Source organism: Seriola dumerili, unplaced genomic scaffold (genome assembly GCF_002260705.1).
Source record: "Seriola dumerili isolate Sdu_G_001 unplaced genomic scaffold, Sdu_1.0 BDQW01000025.1, whole genome shotgun sequence".
Classification (NCBI taxonomy): Eukaryota; Metazoa; Chordata; class Actinopteri; order Carangiformes; family Carangidae; genus Seriola; species Seriola dumerili.
In genome coordinates this window covers 14,668,609-14,691,187 of record NW_019174280.1, presented here as the reverse complement: position 1 = coordinate 14,691,187, position 22,579 = coordinate 14,668,609, and the positions used below count along the sequence as shown (strand labels likewise).

The following is a 22,579-nucleotide window of genomic DNA, read 5'->3' as shown; positions in this document are numbered from 1 at the left end:
AATCCGAATGTAAACAACCAAAATAGAACAATTTTGATGAAAGTGAATATACAACTTTGTCATATTGTACTTGATCAAACTTTGGTCTGTATCTGTAAAATCAGAGAGTATAATTCATTTTTAATGATGAACTTTGCTCTGTATCTTTCGTTGAATTACATTATCAGCCAGTAGCCTATTTAACTTGGATAGATAATATTGTAACGTAAGAGAACAAGACATCTGGCTCACAGGATTATGGAGACTGACCTGATGTGTCTTTAACATGAATTAGAGGAGAGGTGAAAGTAGAGCTACAGCTACGACTGCTGCCCCCAACTACAGTGTGGTCATGAAAACAACAACTACAGTGACTGAAGGTATCAATGCTGAATGGTAGTCTGAAAGTACTAGGGAAAAAAAGAGTACTCTGAACTTAATAAACCTTGAAGTGTAGGGTCAATAGCAACCAAAGATACACAATATATCTTTGCTTGATATCTCTCACTGTTTCTCTCTGAAGTAATTTGTCATGTCTATGCTTCAGTGTGTGTCAGATTTTTTTCAGAGGGCAAAACGGATGAGTCTTACTAACAGTTACGCTGGATTTCAAGCTGCTACTGAACAGCAATGTAATAATGAGCAATTATTTCTAAATGAGCAAAATTTTGTCTTTTGTTATTGGAGCTATTTGTTTTCTTCCTTCAGTGTGATACTGATTTGTGACTTTTGTTGACATGCTTTATCAAATTTTGGCTACAGTGTTTACCACAAATCTGTGCTGGTCTCTACAACCTGTTTGTTTGTCTTGGAGTCTTTTAAATTGTATGACACCATATTGCTGCCAACATGAAAAAATAAATAAATGCCTTTTCCTGTCAATCAACAAATGATATCAAGAAACATGTTATGTTTCTCTAATATCAACATAATGTAGTAAATTTTAAACATTCTCAGTATTGTGAGATAAATTCATAATGGGTCAGTGATCAGTGAATGTCACTGAGTGGGAGAGGTACATTATAAACCATCATGTTGGACTATTCAACATTTTGGCTTTATAGTTTACTGAAAGGAAACAGTTGCACTTTTTCAAACATGATATGAATATTTCAGTGGTGTAATGTGCTTGAATTTGGGCATATGCGCATGGTTTGATATGCAATAAAATATCCACATTTTAGTGCCCAGGATTAGTCTCAGGTTTAAAGTATTCTTCAGTGTAGAATAAACTGAATATTCATTTCATTAGAATGGTCAAAGCACTGTATGTCTTATGGGAAACTTGGAAGTGCAAGCTTACTATTCTGGCTATAATTGGTATGTAATCATAATTTCTTTTTAATTTCTTTAGCTTGGAGTGATTTTATTGATGCATGTTGTCTTTACACCATGATCCACAATGTAAATAGGCCAGTTATATGGGCAAGTGCCTTTCTTTAAATTTGTGTTGTTTTGTGTGATTGAATGCCTTCCTTCTCTTAATGTCAAATAAACTAAACTATGCCAGAGTACCTCAATCGAGGACGAAGACTTGTATACATGCACCTTACGTGTCCCATCATTTCGTCAGCGACCTCCACAAAATAAAAATATACTTTTTCAACCCTCACTTGATTTTTTCAAATCAATTTACATTTTATTTAACTTAGTTATCGTTAATATACAGTGCCTGTATTAGGACGATTTGTAACACAGTTTAAATCAACAAAATACCTGGGGATGAACGCACGGTCCTTTGATGAAAGTTTGCACCATCCAACGCCGGTGAACGCGCGTCACAGGCGCGCAAGACTGCCGCTGCTCGTGCACGCGTCTTCCTCAAGCTAGTTTGCTGCAAGCTCGAAAACTTTACAATTTTCAACAAATTTCAGCTGTAGTAGTTGTCCATGTCTTTTGTGAAAGGGCTACTTCAAGAGTTGGAGTGACATCTGTCCAAAACTATTTCCTACACAAGGTTTCACGGCGGTTATCGGTGAGTTTTCTGGTTTACTTCACGATTCGTTTAACTAGTGGGTAGGCTGTCATACCTGCCTTTCAAAACGCATTCTGTCTCTCAGCTCCTTTTCCGGTCATGAAAGAGTTGAGTACACGTACTACAGAACAGACGTTTACAACTGTCCTTACATCTAGTTGATAAAAAACACTTTATCTCGCCTTCTATAACGTTACTATTTAGTTGATTGGGTTTGTTGTCCTAGCTACCACCGCAGCATTTGGTCACCATGGAGACGGAGCGTGAACGCGCAGAGGGACTTCTCATTCACTTACATTTAAGTCGTAAAATCCACCAAATTTAATAATTTACCACGTCGAAGTTATCTACATTTTATTGCATTTTAACTACAGTAAATTCAATCATTAGCCAAAATTACAGTCCGTTTTTGCACTCTAATTCAAAGTGACAAACCATAGGCTGCTCTTTTCCAAGCCTAGAAAAAGCTGTTTTTGGACTGTCACACTGTTGGTCTCATTTTAGTATCCATCAAAAAGCGTGTGACCATTGGATGGAAAAAGAAATACTATCTAGCCATCAGTGGTGAATAACTGAGTATATTAACTCTACTCATCTGACAGTTAGGGCTGCAACTAATGATTAATCTTTTTTTGCAATTAATCATCACTAATTGATTTGTCAGTAAAATGTCAGAAAATATTGAAAAATGTCTGTTATAGTTTCAAATAACCCAATTTCACATATTCAGATGAATTGTTTCATTCAACCAGCAGTCGAAAGCCCAAATAGATTTATGATTAAAGTAAATCATGGTTCAAGTAAACCATCATGCTGATAATGCTTCCATATTTTTGTTTAAGATTGATTATACATTGTGGTGTTTTTACCTTTAAAGTAAAGGATTTGGATATTGGATGTTTTTCATAGCAATGTCAGAAGCATTTCACACCTACTGTTCATTTTCTGTTCTGGCATTCTCCAAACTTTATGTTTCCCATCAGTGATACACGCCGTAACCACTCGCATAATGAAGTCAAACCACTGAAGTCATTTGCAATCAGTCTTGGCAAATGTCACATAGGCCTAAATGGCCTCTATGGAGAGGAAACATGAGAATTGCAGCCCCTTCATTCCACGGCGCAACACTTTGAGGAAAACAAGTGCAGAAATTGTCAGTGAAGCCAGACAGTCTCTGCGAGTTCAGTCCACCCAGCGACCATTTACTCCCAGAGATGGACACAGGCAACTTTTTGGAAAGAGCTCTGTCCGAGCAGATCGTGACAACAGACCTCCATCTACCTTTAGGTTAGTGATATACTCAACCCTTTTTCAGTTTGTCACCTTCTGAGATCAACTGTTGGTCACATCTAGCCTGTAAAAGTAATCATCCATTTTTTCATGTTACAGTCTTCATGCTCAAAATTTTGATGCACCTGATTCAAGGCCAGGTTCAGGGACTCGCCTCTCTCCACTGAACCACGTAAGTTCCCTCACACATAGGCGCACACTATATGTCATAGTCTAAGCAAAAATTTATATTAAGGTTAATATTATAATATTCTGAGTGTTACCATGAAAACTGAATTCAAATGCACTGAAAAAAGCAGCAAATGGAAGCTGTGTGTACACCTCTGTATGCAAGTTTAGTATCAGCATTGGTGTTTTTATAACCAAGATAAAAACTTGGTTTTAGTAAATGGGATTACAATGTTAATATATGAAATAAAAGATAACAATAAATGAGTAACAATAGCAATATGATCTCTTTCTGGATCCAAGTATTTTCATTGGTGGATCAAAGCTCTGGCTAATTGTTCACACCATCATGCCGCTGATATGTTTGTGCTGCACCAGAAGCCAAAGTTTCCAGTCCCATGTGATGCTGAAGATGCATTCAAAGCCTTTCCCAAACCCCCTGCTGACCCACTGGAAGTGAAGAGGGGGCTGGCAGGGGCAAGGGCACGGCTCCTCAGGGCTGGATCTCTCACCACATTGCCTCCTGTAGAGGGATACACAGATGGTAAGTCAGAAAAAAAATATTGATGAAAGTCTGGATCAATGGAGAAAACACGGTGTATGAATGAAAAACTAAAAAGTGTATAGTTACTGAATGTATGACACAAAGCAAAGTGATTATTATTAGATAACCGTGTTTATTATTGCGAACAATGCAATGCTAATAACACAAGGTGCATTTGTTAAACAGGTAAAAAAGTGAGAGAAAAAAAGCATGCCATTTATTTCAGTCAATGCATCGCTCTAAATCTTCTGTGCAGACACTTGTGCTAAGGCAGTTTTCTCAAATGGAAATGAATAGAGCCATTCACATGCTGACATTATACCTGATTTACAATCTCTGTGGTTGGGCTGGATGAAAAACGTAATTTACTGCTGCTGTTTTGAGTGGAAAATGACTCCTCTCTCTCTCAAACCCTTTCCTGTGAAACTGCTCTACCGTTTACAGCAATAAAATAGATAATGGAGTTTGACTGAATTCTTTTCCCTGTACACAAATATTGTATGTGTGCAGCGTGTGATTGTGTACGAATGAATGGACACTTGTACTTTTGCTCCGTGAAAGAAGTATAAATTTGACTGCAGCACACAGCAGCAACCTGTAAATAACTTCTGGCCACATCCTTTCTACGTGTTTAGTGACAGAAAGATTAAACCCAGGCCTGGATCAAAATCAGCCATCAACTCAACAACTCCTCAATACAGACCACACCAAGGTCCACAGTGGTCCCCACAGACCTGGCCCACACAGAACAACAAGTGAAAGGTACGCTTTCTGCTCTTCCGTTTGATTTGCAAGATCTGTCTTTCTCTCTTTCGTCTGCTCTCCCACCCTCTTCTGCTCCCTCTTTTTGACTGAAGTGACAGTCTGACAATGAGTTGAAGATTTATTTGTACACAAAGGTTGCAGTGGTAGCCATTACTAGACGGAGTTTGTGCCTCCCGTTTTTCCCTTTCATCAAATCCTCCTCCACCTCCTTCTCACTTTCTTGCCTCTCTCTTTTTGCATGGAGTTTCTAATGGTTTTTTGTGTTAATCTTTTAGTCCATAACTTATATATGCTGCTGGGAAGAGAAGAGAAAAATTAAACCAAATCATTGTTAGTGTCTTGTTTTTCACTTAAATGCCCAGCCACTGATCCAAATGTCAACAAAAATCAAAAATTAAAACACAATTCTGGAAACTGCTATCACTCTCAGACTGATTGACATGTCATATATTGTGCCAAGACTGACATTAGACAAACTCATATCTAGTGTAAGTTACTAGTGTTGTCTAATGCTATTAAAGGGTTGTTTCCATCTGTAATATTTGTAAAAAAAAAAAAAAGTCATACACCTTTAGTCATGATTACTTGGACAACACACAAAATGCTCATATCCCATTTCTGGAGTGGATTCTGTACGGTCAAAATCTTGGATTGTTCTTTTAATTACAACTACAGTATCTTCCAAAGCAGAAAGTTTTCAAACCACTAATTTACTTGATCCAGAGCCAAAACTTTTTAGATATATTCAGTTACCAGTGATGACAGCTGAATATATGAAGTCAATTAGACCAGCAATGGTGTCACTAACTAACAGACAAATTCTTCAACTTGAGACGCTCAACCCCATTTCAAACCCTCATATACTTTACTGTACACTATATCTTGGTCACAGTTAAATCCAGCTTCTTGGTGAGCTTCATCCCCAATGAAACTGCCTCTATCTGTCATTACTATCATGTGTCAGCTTTTACACCTTCACAGTGCAGAGAGGCTAAAAGCTCTGCTTTTTTCTGCCGACCTCATCAGCTGTGTGTCAGCACGAGGGGCATAACTCTGGGCATGAGGTCGGGGGCTGTCGTTACAATCCATCCGACTATCGATTGGGTGGGGCAGCCGGGGCTATAGAGGGGGGACAGACCATAAAACACTTTTACAGGAAATCTGGGCTATCGCCCGCAGCATATCCTCCTCCCTCGCAAGCCAAGTTAACACACAATGTTTGTATAACTTGTTGCTGACAAAGAGGTCCCAAGAGATCAGACTGTGGTCAATTTATGATGAAAGAGGGTAAGTCTAAAGACTTCCACTTCTTGATTAGTGTTAGGTCAGAGTTTTTGATGCACTGTTCTTTAGTGTTGCAATGAGCAACATAAAAGGTGCATTAGACAGAGACATACAGAGTGAAAATCGCAGCGATAGTCAAACCAGAAGTACACTAACTGCAAGTGGAAATAGACACAGCATGACAGATTAATATGATGAGTTGGATGGAATATAAAGATAGGGGAGATTAGACATCCACTAGGTTCTTTTTCTCCAATAAGCCGGAGCTTTATAGCTCCAAATGGCTCTCTATTAGATTTGGGTACCCATCTGGGCAAGGCTGGCAGCAGCGTGTGTTGTGACTGCAGTGCACTGGCCAGGCCTAAGACAGGGATGAGGTCATGTCTCAGAGAATGCAGTATCACACAAAGAAGCCTTATTATCAGGCTCTTAATCCTATCATACAGAGCCAAAGCCCCCTCTCTGACATTCACTGCAACATGCCTCAGCCAGCACTCCCTGCTGCATATGCCCTGTGTGCCAGCTTATACCAATCACTAAATCTCCTTCAAAGTGAAAGTGCACTCTAAAGTAACGACCACATACTGTATATGTCATCAAGCAACACCTTCAGGTGATGCTTGAGTGGAATGAAAGGGGAACATTTTTACAATAGCTGGGGTCATCTTCTCTCTCATACCTGTCAACAAGACCATGAAATAAAGCTCACTTGAGTGTAAAAGCTCAAAGAAATATTCCATCTTGAGAGTAAGCCTTTTGTACTAATGTCACTCTGGAAGCTTCAGACAGTCCTGATAACATAATAGTGATTACAGTTTTACATGTTTTTCAAAGGTTATTCTCACTTTGTGAGATTTGTGAATCAAATTTTGCAGTAATAGAGCTGATTAGGGGTGGCACAGTGGTGCAGTTGTTAGCACTGCAGCCTCACAGCGACAAGGTTCTGGGTTTCAACCCAGGGTTGGGGCCTTTCTGTGTGGAGTTTGCATGTTCTCCATGTGTGTGCGTGGGTTCCCTCTGGGTACTCCAGCTTCCTCCCACAGTCCGAAGACATGCAGATTAAGTTAACTGGCAATTCTAAAGGTGTGAGCGTGACTGGTTGTTTGTCTCTATATGTCAGCACTGTGATGGACTGGCGACCTGTCCAGGCTGTACCCCGCTCTCACCCAAATGTCACCTGGGATTGGCTCCAGCCCCCCCGGGACTCCATATAGCTAATATATAGCTCCATATAGCTAATGGATGGATGGATGGATAGAGCTGATTAGGATGACTGAACATGCTGCTTGTGTTTATCTCTATTTATTAATAATTGTTTTTTCACTTGTTCACGTAGTAATACATCATATGTCATACTACCTGTCGTGTCATAGAATTTGTTGTGGCACTGAGTCATTCTCTTTGTGTGTGAGTGGAAAAATATGGATTTGACAGTGACATGCAGGGATTAAGATTCAACAGTCATATGCAGAGGGCAAGCCACAACACATAGCACAGCATGACACAGTGCATGTTTTTTGGGCACATTTTTCAACAGTAAGACTGTGGAGACAGCTCACATTGACAAATCATGAACAGCTTTAACCAGACTGCCCACAAAGCTAAGTCCTTAGTTCCTGTCTGTTGGGGATTGCAGTTTGAGATGCTCAGTGTCACACACGCAAGCACAGATACAAGGACTCACACACACACAGAAACGTACAAGCTGTCACACACAAACAAACACATATACACACATATACACATCTATTGTCATAAGTGTAAGTACATACAGTATGTGCATACATAGGCACACACACACACACACACACACAGCACCTGCACACACATCTCAACCTCTGCTGCAACAGGGACACCTAGTGGCACTTGATGAACATGGTGCATCAGGTCAGCAACTTTTCATGGAAATGTATTCTTTGACATGAGAATTAATGCTTTAAATATTTTGTGTACCTCTTTTATGTCCAAATTAACCAAAACTCCCAAAGTCAATGAAATTTAACAAAAACAAATAGTAGTCACATCTCATGCGCAGAATCTGATATAACCACACTCTTTGTGTTTTTGTTTCTTTGTACCAACAGTAGAATAACGCAGCCTGTTGTTGACTCAGGAGTTAGACCCACAGACTGCACAACAGGACAGAGAACAGGTTTGTCCAGATATACTAAATTACCTTGCGGCTGTTTTTTTTTTTTTTTTTTACAGAAATGGTACATTTTGTACAGCAAGTAGAAATAAAAGTGTAGTTGCAACTTTACTCACCAACTTTACTGTAACATACCACTCATTCACTCAATCATTTTATTTTATTTCTACCAAGATATCAAAAACCAAATCAATGTAAGCATGTCTAAAGATAATACCACAGTATATAGTCCTGGGGCTAGAAATGTTATTTCACCAAAAACATAGACACATCTCTCTCTCTATAAATGAACAAGACTTTGTCAAACTTTGATTGGGGTGTTGTTGCTAAGGGCTTCATTTCCACCTCGAGAGGAAGCCAGCCAATAGCTGAGAGAGCTGTTGGTTTGGGCAACCACAGTTTCCTGCATCACACCAAGCAACAAGCAAGGGGGGTATGCAAATGTTTAGCAAAAAGGAAAAAAGGTACATGATGTGTGAGAGACTGCAGACATTTGCGTGCACAAACACAAGTGTTTTCATCACACATGCACACACACACACACATGCCCACATGCAGGCTATGTCACATCAGCACAGACACAAATCAGAGGAAGTTTAGCTGTGGATGGTGACCTTTCATTGTGGCATCAAACTTCCTGCTGTTTTATTTTAAGACAGTGAACTTGTGAACCATGCTTGCCACTCTTGTTCACCGTCTGCATTTGGAGGTGGCTAACTGCAATTCTCTCCACACATTTCAGAGCTGGGGAATGGAAAGAACACCACAAGCACAGAGGAGGATGCAGAGTCACTGGTGTGGAACAATACGATTGGTCCTCTTCTACAACAACTGGAGACTGTGGTTGCAGGTTGTGTGGCCAGTGCAATAAGGAACCTCAAAAACAAAGTGCAAACACATGACATACATCAGTCCCTCATTTCTGTGTTTCCTTATTAGATTTCCTTTTTCAACCAGCAGGCTGAGAAATAGTCATACATAAGGTCTCACAAAATGAAAAGCCACTATCATTTCAACCATTGAAGAAAGGCAAACAAAACAGATAATGTTATGTTTGGCATCTATACAGAATTGTCTCAGCCTGAAACTGCAGTCTGGCACCCATGAAGTGAAATCTATGGCTGTAAATATTTTAACACTCTACAAATTTAATGGAAAATTCATTTGAAAGATAAATATTAAATATTTATTGCACCAAGTGCCTTCTGGCTCATGCATAAAACACCTTTCAGATTGCAGTGGGAAACTGCAGCGAAGTGTCGAGTGTGAGACTGCGGCCGACCTTTTTTAGAAATGGCCAAACCCTGTTATTTATGCAAGGAAAACATTTATTTTACCTCAAAAACAAGGAAAAGACTCCACCCTCTCTCTTCCTCTGCGTCAAGATTGTAGCTGCCTGTTGCAGAATTGTTTCCCTGCATTTGACTATTGAAAGTCAAAGCTGCTTCTTAGAAAAGGAAGGGCAATGCTATTTTACTGCTCTGCAATGTATTGTTGATGTTGAGAATTTAACCTCAAGTTCTTCATGCAAATAATAAATGCATACCATGCAGCAGAGCCCAAATGAATTACACATACATATCACAACATACACAAACTATTACTCACATGGGTATTTATATGGATGCACACTTGCCAACACACACAAGTGAGTGATTTCATTTTGGGATGTTTACTTTCTGAATGTTTGACAAGTTGCCCTGAACTTGACTTGTTTTTTTTTCTCTCTTTTTTTGTAATATGTGCTTTCCTGCGATGCCAGGCAGCTCCGAGGGCTCGGTGGACCGTCTGTGTGATTTCTGTGACCGTCTCCATGGCACCTTGGCAGAAGCAGCCATGCTCGGACGACGCTGTAAGAGGAGGTCAGGGATTCTTCGAACACTCTTCCGCCTCATCGACCTCAACTCTGCTCAGCTCAACCTGCACATCGCCAAGCTTTGCCTTGCTGTGAGTCATCTGTGTGTGTGTGTGTGTGTGTGTGTGTGTGTGTGTGTGTGTGTGTGTGTGTGTGTGTCTCAGCATGTCTGCCACTAAGTCTCTATCACAAAGGGCATCCAGGGCACTTAAGTGCTTTATACAAAAGTTATGTGAAGGTTTTTCTTTTTTGCATTTTTCTCTCCAGCTGTGTATCAGTGGAAACAACCTCCTCAACATCTGTAAGCTCATCTTCCAGATCAGCCGCAGTGAAACCAACGACCTCCTCTTCCAGAACAACTCTATTATAGGTCAGGATGATCTAGTTCAGTGGTTTCCCATTCTGTACCAAATCCTGTTTTTAAATGTAATTCCTTATGTGTTAATTTTATATCGATCTGGTGCCATTTTTGTGACCCCCTGAACCCTATCATTGAAAATGGCAAATATTCCATCCAGTGTTTCTTTTTTTATCTGTATGTTTAGACTCGTTGCTGGGCGTGCTGAGCTATGAGGATGTGTCTACATCTGGAGAAGCTCTCTTGTACTGCGTTGGCACTCTGAAATTTCTCTCAGGGAACAGTGCAATCCTCAGACTCCTGCTAGAAAAGAACTGTATTGGTGTGGCCCAGAAACTCCTCCAGAGGCTCCACACAGTAGAAGAGACCCACTTCGCTATAGCTGGGCACATCCTTGTACAGGTGTGAAAGACTTATGAATCATTTGATATTTGGTGGACAGCAACTAAAGAAACACAGTTATTCTAGGTCAAAAGAAAGGAACAAAATGTTAAATGTTCTTCTTTATGTATTTGTTGGCTGATGCAGATTTCCCCACTGTTAGACAAAAATGTTTTTGTTTATGTCTGGTATATAAGCTGCTACAAGAGCATGATGTTCTGTACTGGCTTGGACATTTCAGTCCAAAACACACCCTGCTTCATTCCTCTGAACATGATTGCAGTTAACCACACAAGTAAGCCAGCGCTTCATTTGATATATATAACACAAGTCATTATGCTGTTAGAGGAGGGAAATAAGCAGACCACGACTTTGCAGGACTTTCAGTGCTGCCGTGTGTTTGGAAATTTCTGTTTCCCTCTGGTGATAGAATGATTGATGTCCATACTGAATAGTTTCCGGTCGCTCTACTATATGCTGTCCTGTACAGGCCAGCAGCCAGCCTTAATGAGCATATGACTGACATTGTGTGCAAGCCACGATACAACACTGACACGCAATACTGACCTAAATACAGACCCTTAAGGTACTATGTGTGCAGACTTCCACTTGCTAACCCGCACTCTCAACCCTCTCTCTCCCTTTTTGTCTCTCTCCGTCTGACCTCTGACCCCTGTAGCTGACAGCGACCCTGAGGAACCTTGCCGATCACCCTGATTCCCGTCCACTCTTTGTTTCCTTCTCTGTATTGTCAGAGCTTTGTCTGGTGCTGCATCATCACCGCAAAGACCAGGACATCTGCACCAACATTTCCAGAATATACAGGTATCATACACAGACTTCCATATGGTTATAATAATTTGATTCAATGTCTCACCCCAATTGTGGCTGGGAGTCAAAATTGTCTTTGTTGTTGGGGATAATTTCTCCCTTACTTCTTCCTGCTTCTCTCTGCAGCTCACTAATGTAAACCATCACAACCTGTAATGAGCTGAATCAAAACAGACCATCATTCACTTCTCACCCTCTGTTCTCTGCTTTTTCTTCTTTCTCCAGCAATCACTCTCCCTCTCTTTTCCTTACAACTTTCAGCTTTTCAACTGTAGAGTTCTGAATGTGCAAGTGAATTCCCAAGTGTATAAGGTATGTTACAGGATAATGTCAGGGTGGCTCTCAGCCTGCTGAAGCTCAATAGAAGCTGGGTGATGCAGCAGGACAATTACTCTAAACATCAAAGTAAAATTTGGCATGGCCCAGTCAGAGCCCAGACCTTAACCCCATAGAGATGCTGTGGAATGACCTGAAGATAGCTGCTCACACCAGACATCCTCAGAATATGGCTGAGCAGAAGCAGTTCTGTTGGAAGAATGGTCCAAAATTCCTCCTGAACATTTCATCCAGTTATTTAATCCAAGGGCTCACTTACTTTTTCCACCAGCACTGTGAATGATTAATGGGTGTGTTCAATAAATACACAGAAGATTATAATCATTTGTGTGTTATTAGCTTAAGCACATTGTGTTTGTCTATACTTATGACTTGTAGATCAGATCTCATGTCATGATCAATTAACAGAACACCAGGTCATTCCAAAGTGTTCACATACTTTTTCTTCCCACTGTACTTAGGATACTTCAGAATAAATGCTATGCAATACGTGCCAGCTGTCCACTTGACCTTTCATAGTGGTACATGGGACAATTATCCAGTGTAAAACCTGGCACAGGGCTTTGGCACCAAAGTTACTCAAGTCCCAGTCCCCTCTGGTCTCAGTGCCTGCACCAGAGCACAATGACACAAATTATGCTCATCTTCAAATCCTCTCTCCAGGACTCCAGCCTCCATCTCTGGCACAAGTACATTATCAGTGTATGAAGCACAAAATAGAACATTTAGTACTTTAGTGTGCAAAGGAACTGTTTTTCTGATGCAAATTATAAGGCAACGCAATTTTAGATTTGTTTTAGTACTGTTAAAATAAATACTGTCTGAATAATTTTGCACAAGATAGTGAAAACATAAAAATGAGATTCCAGCCCAGGCCTACTTATCCATTATCAGTGTTGATTTAATATCTCCATATGTAGTCGGCACAGCGGAGCAGTCAGAGAGTTTAATGGTTGGCGGTATTTGTTGTCCCCTCTCTCTCAGTAAACTCTCCTCTTACTCGGAGTGCCGCCTCGCCCTGGCCCAGACCCCCGACTGCTACCAACTATTTTTAGAACTGCTGACCAAACATCACCAAAAACAGGTGAGTCCGCTAGCCTCCCCTGCATTTGTATGTGTGTGTGCTTTAGTGTGTATGTCTTAGAGAAGACAAGTTTTTCCGGTGTTCATGATGTAGCTCCACTAAGCATGTTTACCTTCAGAGCAAGCTGTTTATGTACAAGTCCAAGCACATTTACGGGACATTGTGTCCATCTGCACGTGGTGTTCCTGTTTCAGTCTCTGCTCTGCTATGCGTGTGTGGGGGTGCATGTGTGCGTGTGTGTGTGTGTGTGTGGGTGTGTGTGTGTGTGTGTGTGTGTGTGTGTGTGTGTGTGTGTTTTGACATTTTATCATCCCAGGAGGGGCTGAGTAAGTAGAGGAAAGGGAGGGAGGAAGGGAGGAGAAAAGGAAAAAAACAGTAAAGGAGGTGAGCTTGAGTAGAGTAGAGGTGATGCAGAGGTGGAGGGGAGGAGACTTGACTGACATATGTTTTTAATCTAACTGGGAATAAACACATACCAACGCCTTCAAATACACACACACACACACACACACACACACACACACACACACACTTGACAGTAAGAGGTGATGAGCAGCGAGTCCTGTCCTCATATCAATGTCAGTGCGCATTTATGGGAGAATTGAGTATGTTCCTGGCTCACGTGTGCTTCACCTTATTTACTTGAGAGTCAGGATACAAATGTGAAAAAACAGGGTGTTGTTTGTCACCCTTTTTTCTCAGTAAATGTGCAATAACTCATTGAAAACTTTGGGTGTAGTTACACTCAAACATGTTTACACTGCTCCAAACCCTCTAGGGAAAATGACTGACACTGACAATAGTGCTACTTGACAGGGCAGGCTCACTGTGCTGCAGGTGAAGTTGTTGCTGATCTTCAAATTGTAAACACAGTCTCATAGGATTTAATGTTGTCTGCTTTTCATTTCCTAGTTAAAAACAATCAACCTCTACTGCTGAAGCTTAAAGTCGATCAACAGAAAATTGTTATTGGAACTATATTTATTAGTGACTAATTGCCTCGGTTCGAATCCCAAAAATTTCCCGATTCCACCACAGAGGATTTTCTCTGTTTCATGTGATTGTAAGTTAAATATCTTTAGATTTTGGACTGATTGATCCAACAACATTTAATAGATGAAGATGTCAACTTGGGCTCTGAGAAAGTATACTGGGCAATGTTGACTCTTTCTGACATTTTACAGACAAAACAAATACTTAACTAATAAAGAAAGTTACTTACAGATTCATTTGTAATGAAATCAATTGTTAGTTGCTGCCCTAAAGTACTATTATACATTAAGCTGATAAATATGAAACCACTAAGTACAAAGAAAGCTCATAATATATGTCATACACTGTCTACATACTACATCTTACACTGACTAAAATGCTGTAAGAGGAAACGTTAAGTGAACACTGTTTGAAACTTTGAAAGTAACTTTGGCAGTTTGGCCTTTCAACCAAATATGCGATAGTACGAAACATATAAACAAATTTCTCCCACTGTTCTCCCACAGGACCTTGTTGTGCGCCTTCTTTTCACCCTCGGGAACCTCACAGCCAAAAGCGACGAGGCTAGGCTGCAGCTCTTCCAGTGCCAGGGCTGCATGGACACACTCCTCCAAGTGTACGACAGCTACCAGAGAAGAGATGCGTCTCCACACACGCCCTCACAGACAGGTGCCTCTTCCCTCAGCAAACCTTCCGCTCCACCCACGAGCGTGCAGGAGGACGATGACGTGCTGGTGAAGCTGGTCAGGGTGCTGGCGAACATGTGCATCCATCCAGCTGTAGGTCCGGCGCTGGCAACCAACACAGCCTGCATTCAGCTTCTGATGGAGACACTCGGTGAGCAGAGAGCAGGAAGAACTCATCAACACTCTCCTTAAGTCATTCACTTTTTATCTATATAATTTATTAAATGGCAAAAAGTACAATCAATAGCAGATTTAGAGCTGTAATACTCATATTGTATCTCTGTCATACAAAGGAAGCAGTGCGTGACAACCTGGAGTTCTGATAAGTTTAAAAATAGATGTTTATTGCATTGTAAGTAACTGAAGTATCTGCTTAGGTACCCAACCACTTCCCTTGTGCTGGGAACAAGACATGACTTTGGTCGAAAACAGACTCCTCATTTGTCTGTTCATTCCATCGCTTGCTTTCCTCTCAGTGCTTTCTGTTCAATACACAGCACATCCTCTTTTGGTTTGGTTTGGCTTTTTTTTTCTTTTTTTTTTTTTTTTTTTTTTGAGTCTGACAGAGCGAAGCACCTCACTGCATGAGCAGGATGTTCTGTCACATCTCACAGCCGACTTGGTTTGTGTGTGTGAAATTCTCCCATGTGGTTAGATGGTTTCAGGACAGGTTGAACTGATACACAGGTGGGTGTGAAACTCTCAATTTCTCTGCAGCGTACCTTCTACACATGCTTCATGGCAGTTAGGAAAGAGAATTAAATAAACAAAACAGAGGTCAAACTAGTGTAAAAAAAAATAGGCAAACTTTAAAGGATAGAGGGGTGTGTGACTGTGGCCAGTGAGTAAGATAGGAAGTAAATTAAGTAACTGAAGACAGAAACATAAAATGAGCAATTGAAGGCGGAATATGGAGCTGGTGTGACAGCTGGAGACAGAAAACAAAATCTCAATAGAGAATGAAAGAGCAGGCTTGGCTGATCGATGAACTGTTTTGATCAAGTTCATTACGGGCTGCGCTGCTTTACATTACAGAGCTTTGAAGAGGAGGGAGAGGGCGGGGGGGGGCACAACAAAGCGGCATATCCAGTCAGATCCAGAAACAAAATTCTGTGTGACACAGGCGCCGGTTGACAGTGCAACCGCAATACCCGCGATTTATGACCGAGTACACGACATCTGCTGCTATATCAGGAACAGACTTGGTTTCCAAGCCTCTCACACTGTCATGCCTGCTTGGATTGGGTCACATTGACCTTTGTATGCAGCTCATGATCAAACTGACTATATCAGGCCAAAATTAACCACAGATAACAGCTGCTTTTATGATAATGTCACACTGTTACATCAGTGTGGAGCTGTAATATGCAAAAAGGCTGAAAACCCAGGGGGCTCACTGCGTTTCTACATGTATTTATCTCATTTAAAATACTCTATAATTGTTCTATCTGTAAATTACCATGTATATCTATTTATTCCTGCATTATTCTTGAAAATATGAAAAACTTTACACCATACATGGTTCAAAGATTTATCATTTACCCTTATGTTATCTTCTCCCCTTCATCAACATAAAAGGAAGTGATGCCTTCATCTGGATTCATCTGGGTAGTCATTATCAGGGAGAGAGCAGTTTATTCTGAGCTCTGACTCTTCTCGTCACCAGAATGAGTGTCACTTCACATGAATGAATAGTGAGCAGTAATATTTCAGGAGCATTAAGGCCTGTTCCTCATGGCTGTGCAGTGTGGATGCTCCCTCTGTTGGTTGCACCTTATACAGGAGGATTTTTAGGGAAAAAAGACAAACATTTTGACATCTTTGTAAAAAGTCAAAAGTCAAGTCAAGTTAATTAAAGGTTTCTCTTACTCATGATTATTTTCTATCTTGTTCTTTTGTGTGTGTATGTGGGTAACACAGATTTGAGGTCTGTGCAGGAGAGCGAGGAGCTGTTGGTGAATGTGGCTGCCACCATCAACAACCTGTCCTTCTACCAGGAAGAAAGCTCTGCAATCAGACACAGTCAACTCGCCATTGCAAAGTGTAAGACTCTAAGAGTGGCAGATTTTAATGTAGAAAGGAAAAATAAAAACAATGAAAGTATGCTTCCATTTGCCAATTTAACTCTTAATTTTGTCCCACTTTTTTTTTTCAATTATCCTCCCCCTTTCACTCCCCCATTCCTCTGTTTTGTCTGCTCACCCTGTCTTTTTACATCAGTAATGCTGAAGTTGGTGCTCAGCTCCAGTATGGACGCCATGCTTGAAGCCACCCGTGTGTATGGAAACTTGTCACAGTCCAATGATGTGCGGGACTTTATTATGCAAAACAAAGGTAAATGGTGGACACAAACAAACAGACACACACAGAAGACTCCAGCATGGGACTATGTCATAGTATTGTAAGCCATATTATTTTACTCTTGCAGGAAAAGTTGGCATGTTAGAATCAAAACGTCCCATCTAATCAAAGCCTGATATTGATGAACATAAATAAATTGAAGAATGCACCTGTCAAGATTTATAAATTGTATCCTCCAAGCACAGAACTTTACAGGAAGCTGAGTGCATAGTCACAGAATACCGGTACACTGTACTGTTGTGTCATGTTTGGGCTGGACTTATCTGCAAGGCCAGCAACAGTCAGTATAAACATACCCGCTGACGCTGGTGATAGCGGCCCTCTTTATCTTTGCCCTGCTTTGTCCTTTGTCCGCTCAATCACTCTGTCATCTTTCTCCACTTTCTCTCCCTCAGTGCACCAGTTTGTGGTGACGCTGCTCGACTCAAAAAGCACTGAGATGTGTTTTTCAGCCTGCGGGGTCCTCACCAACCTGGCTCTGGACCCTCCCAACCGGGTCAGTCTCTCACTAGAGGGGGCTGCTGCCAAGTAAGGACACTTAGGGATTAAGGGTTTGTTCATGTAGGGGAGAGTTTGTGTGGAGATTTTAATTGTATTTGACAATTCACAGACAATTTACAGACTTTCCACTAAATTTACTCAAGGTTCTGAAGAAGCAGATCTTCTGTACCTGGATCAGTTCTCTTGAGATTAAAATATGATGATGAATTAAAAAGTTCAATATAGTTAAGAACATCTTGGTGGCTAACAGAATTTTAAATTTAATAAATAACTGATAACTGCATAAAAATCAGAGCGGCTGTCAGGGCTGGCTCAGGGGGTAGAGTGGGTCGTCCTCTAATCAGGAGGTCGGTGGTTCAATCCCCGGCTCCTCCAGTCCAGCCCGGTGTGTCCTTGGGCAGATACTGAACTCCAAATTCCTCCCAATGTACCATCGGTTTATGAATGTGTGTGTGATAGAGATGTGATGTGTATATAGCAAGCGCTGCATTAATGTGTGTGTGAATGGGTGAATGTGACTAGTAGTGTAAAGCACTTTCAGTGGTCACTGAGACTAGAAAAGCACTATATAAATGCAGTCCTTCTTTGAGAAAAAGAAGGAGAGGGATTCTATATCAGTGAATGAAAATGAAGGTGACTGCCAATAAGGTTGCAGTACATGTCATGACCATGACCAACACAAAGATTTGAGTGTATTTCCCAAAATGCCAAGCTGTTCCTTTAAGAGCATTTTCACAGACATGAGCAATGAGCACCAACCACTCTACTGGTATTAACAAGATGCTACTAATCATCTGAGCCTTGATGTTATTTGTTCACAGTGGTTATACAATGTTATTATTACTGATTTGTCAATTTAGATTAATTTGTACATTTTTAACTCATGAGAGCTGAAAGAGGGACAGATTCTGTGAAATCTTCTTACTATAGTGCAGGCTTATCACTTATCACTCCAAAAGGGAGCTTTGCTTAAACAATTAGGTTCTCATTTCCCCTTTACAAACACATACACACACACACACACACACACAAACACACACACACAGGCGTGCACACACACACATACACACAAACACACACACACGCGCGCACGCACACACACACACACACACACACGCACGCGCACAGTCCTCTTTCAGATGTACTGTACATTCAATGAAGTGGAGCTAATGCCCACAAACCTGCCGGTCATGTGAATCCCGCTCCCTTGAGTCATATGATGTGTGTCCGTGTGTGTGTGTGTGTGTGTTGTGTGAACAGTCTCGTGGACAGCCTGAGAGACTTCGGACCAGGTGATTGGCAGCTGGCAGGACAGATTTGTCAGGCGCTGTGGAACCTGATCGGTGGTGGTTCAGAGAAGCTGCTGGATACAAAGGAGAGAGAGTCCCTGCTGGAGATCCTCACTACATACTTAGGTTGGTGTTATTACTAATCCTTACATAACAAGGGAGGGAGCCATGCTGGAGAGAACATGTTCTTACTCACATCAGTGGCCCTCAGGCGGAAGGGAGGAACAGAGATAGTCACACTAACACGAACTAAAACCTCGATGGTCACATCTGGGAGCTGCCTGAACATAAAACATGTCAATGTAAAGCACTGAAAAGGAACCTGAAACCTCACACTGCCCCCTCTCATCCTCTGTCCACTGTTTTTAATCTATTCCATAGATGAAGAGGAGGCCCTGAAGTGGATAGAAAATGAAGACATGAGGGATTTTCACAGAGCATGCTGGGAGTTGGAATTCCTACCTGTAGCTCAAAAACTGATGAAAATCCTCCAGCCTCTGGACCTGACAGCCTGACACACTGTTACATGAAGTTAGGAGTCATGTTGCCATAAGTAAATCCTTTATCCTCCGTCAAAACGGATAGGATGAAGTATTTGCTTCATCTTATTAGTATAAAACACTCATCTCTTGTAGGTTTGAAATGTGTCTGTAAAGGTCAATAGCCATCGCCATAGAGAAAGCAGAGATGATCAGCTTGAACAAAGAGTTTTCACTGCAGAAAAAGTGTCAAAACACATTTAAAACATCTCAGACTGCTGCTGCAGAATAGTTTACGTCTCCACTGTCCAACCACATGCTCAAGTATGTTCCCAGTGCTTGTCATTTTTTGAAGTTATGGCTAAATACTCATAATTCAAGCCGACTATTGATGCTGTTTTTTCATGAACGCTGAAGCTACCAGCTTTTTACAGCCAGTTTTAAAGCCTATAGATGGTCAGTGTTTCATACTCAAAGCAATAGATTTTTGATTGAAAAGCTTTATTGGCTGATAATGGTAATTATGCAAAATATAAGAGGCAGGCTGAATCGGGATGGAATGGTAAAAAAAAAATGTGTGGACATACCGTATATATATACTGTATATATATAAAATTACTAGATTCTTTTCTCAATTCTTGTCTACAGAAAAAACACTTGCACTTCCATCCGTATATGTTTTTTTATTTATTTTCATAGCATCCTTTTCTTAACAATACCAGCAGCCTTTTTTTTTTAATTTTGTTAACATTTATAACCTCTTATGCACTTTAACTTTCATTTAGGGTATCTTCACATGTACAGGGATAATTTAATACAAGTTCTTTGCACATTTATATAACAGATTTGATCTGCTTTGTGTTGTTAAGATAGTTTTATGATAATGTAGTGTTGAAAACAGATGACTAACCTTGAATTTACCTCATGAGCAAATCCTTTATTGTCGGTGTATTGTGTGACTTTGGAACTTGTTCGTAATAAAGCAGAAGAAAGCAGGAAACATTTTGCTTCTCAAAGCCTTTATTATTACACAGATATGGGGCCAGGCAGTGCTTACAAGTTACACCAAGTTGCCTAAAGTACAGCATTTCAAAATCACATCGTTATCACATCGAAACAAATCAGAAACGGCACTTAATTCAAAAACCCCCGGTGTCAGTTCCCCCAGATCTCACACAATAGTGACCTTTAAACAACCACAAGACAAGCTGATGTTTCAAAAACCCCTAAACAACTCATTAGCCAGAGCTAGTAACAAACATTGTTCTCTACACAGAATTTCTCAGGTTGATATGAAAGACAGTTGGCTGGCTGATATCAAAGTTACTCAAAGAAAATGCTTCCTATGCCATATTATCTGGGAAAGCCACCAAAATGTGAAGGCAGTTTGGTCAGCGGGGGATAACAGTGAGTTTCTGCTGGTGATTGTGTTTTGACAGACAGGCTTCTCTGGCCTCGATGGGAAAAACCCTGAAGTTCAGACAGATTACCTCACAACGAAGTCAAGGATTTTTTCCCGTGAGGTGTGACATGGATGTAATCAGGAAACACAGCTAAAGGTGTCCAACATGGAATTCCCCCTTATCTTGAGCTAAGTGTTGGTCAGCAGCAAAGAGAAACTGACCTGTCAAGCTTATACAGTAAAATGAAATTCACATGAAAGTCCCTGGACTGCACTGGTGACAAACTGAACTATCCCCCTGAGTTCAGCTTACTGATAATGAAGTCAGCTTTGCTATCAAAGTGTACTTTGGAACAAAAGGTGTGAGAATAAAACTCCATGTCTTTTCATGAGTCATCTTTTGCATAAAAGCAATTATGCTTTCTAATTACCATGGGTTGTTTAACTTCCTGCATTCCTGCAACTGAGCAGTGGAAGTGAGCTGATGGTGACAGTGATTGTGCTATGACTGTTTGATTCCTGAATTGTGTAGGCCTCTCCACATCTAATACAATCTCTTTGATGAAGCAATGAAATCAAATTGTTTAGGAGAAAACTACGAATGATACACAACATTTCAATATCATAGTTTATTTTTTTTCGTCTTTTTCATATAATTTCATATAAAAAGTGTCAGTAACTGACATCAGTCAGAAGTCTGAAAAAACCTCCACTTCCTCTCAAACCACTTCCAAATGTACCATTCCTTGATCATCATCACCCTCCTCCTTATCCTCCTTCTCCAGATATCACTCATTCATCTGTCTGATTCTCTCAATCCAACCTCAGGAGAATGCAGTACTTTACTGGTTTTAGTAAACAAAAAACAAAAACAGCAGAGGTTTCACACCTCTGTTCAAAATAAAATTTAAAAAAAGCTGCTTTTGCACTGGTTAGACTTCCCTAGCAGGGAAATAAGCACAGCTACAACCTTTTGCGTCCGACAGCTATCGACCGCAGTCGGCCCTGTGTGGGCGAGCCGGGTCCCCGAGCAATGGGAACACGGCAGCCCGGAAAGAGTCTCTGCTCACCAAAGAGCACTTCTTATATGTTTTATAGAGAAAAACAGAAGAGGTATTCATTTACTGGTAAAATTCACAATCCAAAGCTTCGAAAGTGTTAGGGCGACCAGGCAGCAGGGATAAGCGGAAGACAGATAAGGTGTGGTTAGGGCAACCGGAAGCAAATCCCTCCTGGAAAACCTGGTTTCTAACATTCTTTTTGATTAGCTTTTTTTTCTTTTTTTTTCCCCAATACCAGAAAAATAAAGACATCATCATCAACAAATGATAAACAAGTATCTCACAATAACAGAGCTACAGCAGAAGCAAGAAGTCTTTCCTTCAAAGTGCCTCGCTTATCTTTCTTTTTTTTTTTTCTTTTTTTGACACATGAAATTCAAAGACGTACTTTTTTTTTCTCTGTCATTTGTGTGAAACACACACAGACATCCACACCTCAGTCATCACGAACACAGACCTCATCCACACGTGTACAGTCAAACTCAAAAAGGGCTCAGACAGTGTTCTTTGAGTTTCTTTCCACACCTCTCTGGTTTTCACACACTCCTTGGATTAGCTTACATTGACATTTGAGATTTGGGATGGGGGTAGAGGACGAGGAAGGGGGGGGGGGGGGGCGTAATGCAGTGGATTTCTAATGGATAGGGGCTTAGGGGGTATTATGGTGTAGGGTGAGGGGGTGATTTGGGGATCAATATGACCCCGCTGAATACAACATGGGAGCAGCAGCATCAGCACGTATGCACACTGTGCTGGATAGTTCAGGCACACGTAAAAAACACCGCCGATAGTTAATGCTTCCATCTCC

At 40.9% G+C, this 22,579-nt stretch overlaps 1 protein-coding gene across 1 annotated transcript; it reads left to right on the top strand.

The window, feature by feature from the left end:
- The first annotated feature begins 2,991 nt into the window (after positions 1-2,991).
- armc2 (armadillo repeat containing 2) lies at positions 2,992-21,219 on the top strand. Its single transcript, XM_022764265.1, has 17 exons — positions 2,992-3,241; positions 3,344-3,416; positions 3,791-3,956; positions 4,592-4,718; positions 8,090-8,157; positions 8,897-9,004; positions 9,917-10,101; positions 10,277-10,379; positions 10,555-10,769; positions 11,428-11,573; positions 12,900-12,999; positions 14,499-14,829; positions 16,599-16,721; positions 16,899-17,012; positions 17,435-17,567; positions 18,801-18,955; positions 19,211-21,219. Exons 1-17 carry the CDS (start codon positions 3,024-3,026, stop codon positions 19,342-19,344), a joined length of 2,499 nt encoding a protein of 832 aa, XP_022619986.1. The 5' UTR covers positions 2,992-3,023; the 3' UTR covers positions 19,345-21,219.
- Positions 21,220-22,579: the final 1,360 nt, after the last annotated feature.

Excerpts from the sequence above, each read along its gene's own strand:
- armc2 (XM_022764265.1), top strand. The coding sequence starts at position 3,024 with ATGGCCTCTATGGAGAGGAAACATGAGAATTGCAGCCCCTTCATTCCA. Across the intron at positions 10,770-11,427 it reads CTGGGCACATCCTTGTACAG|CTGACAGCGACCCTGAGGAA; the intron begins GTGTGAAAGACT and ends TGACCCCTGTAG. Across the intron at positions 13,000-14,498 it reads CCAAACATCACCAAAAACAG|GACCTTGTTGTGCGCCTTCT; the intron begins GTGAGTCCGCTA and ends GTTCTCCCACAG.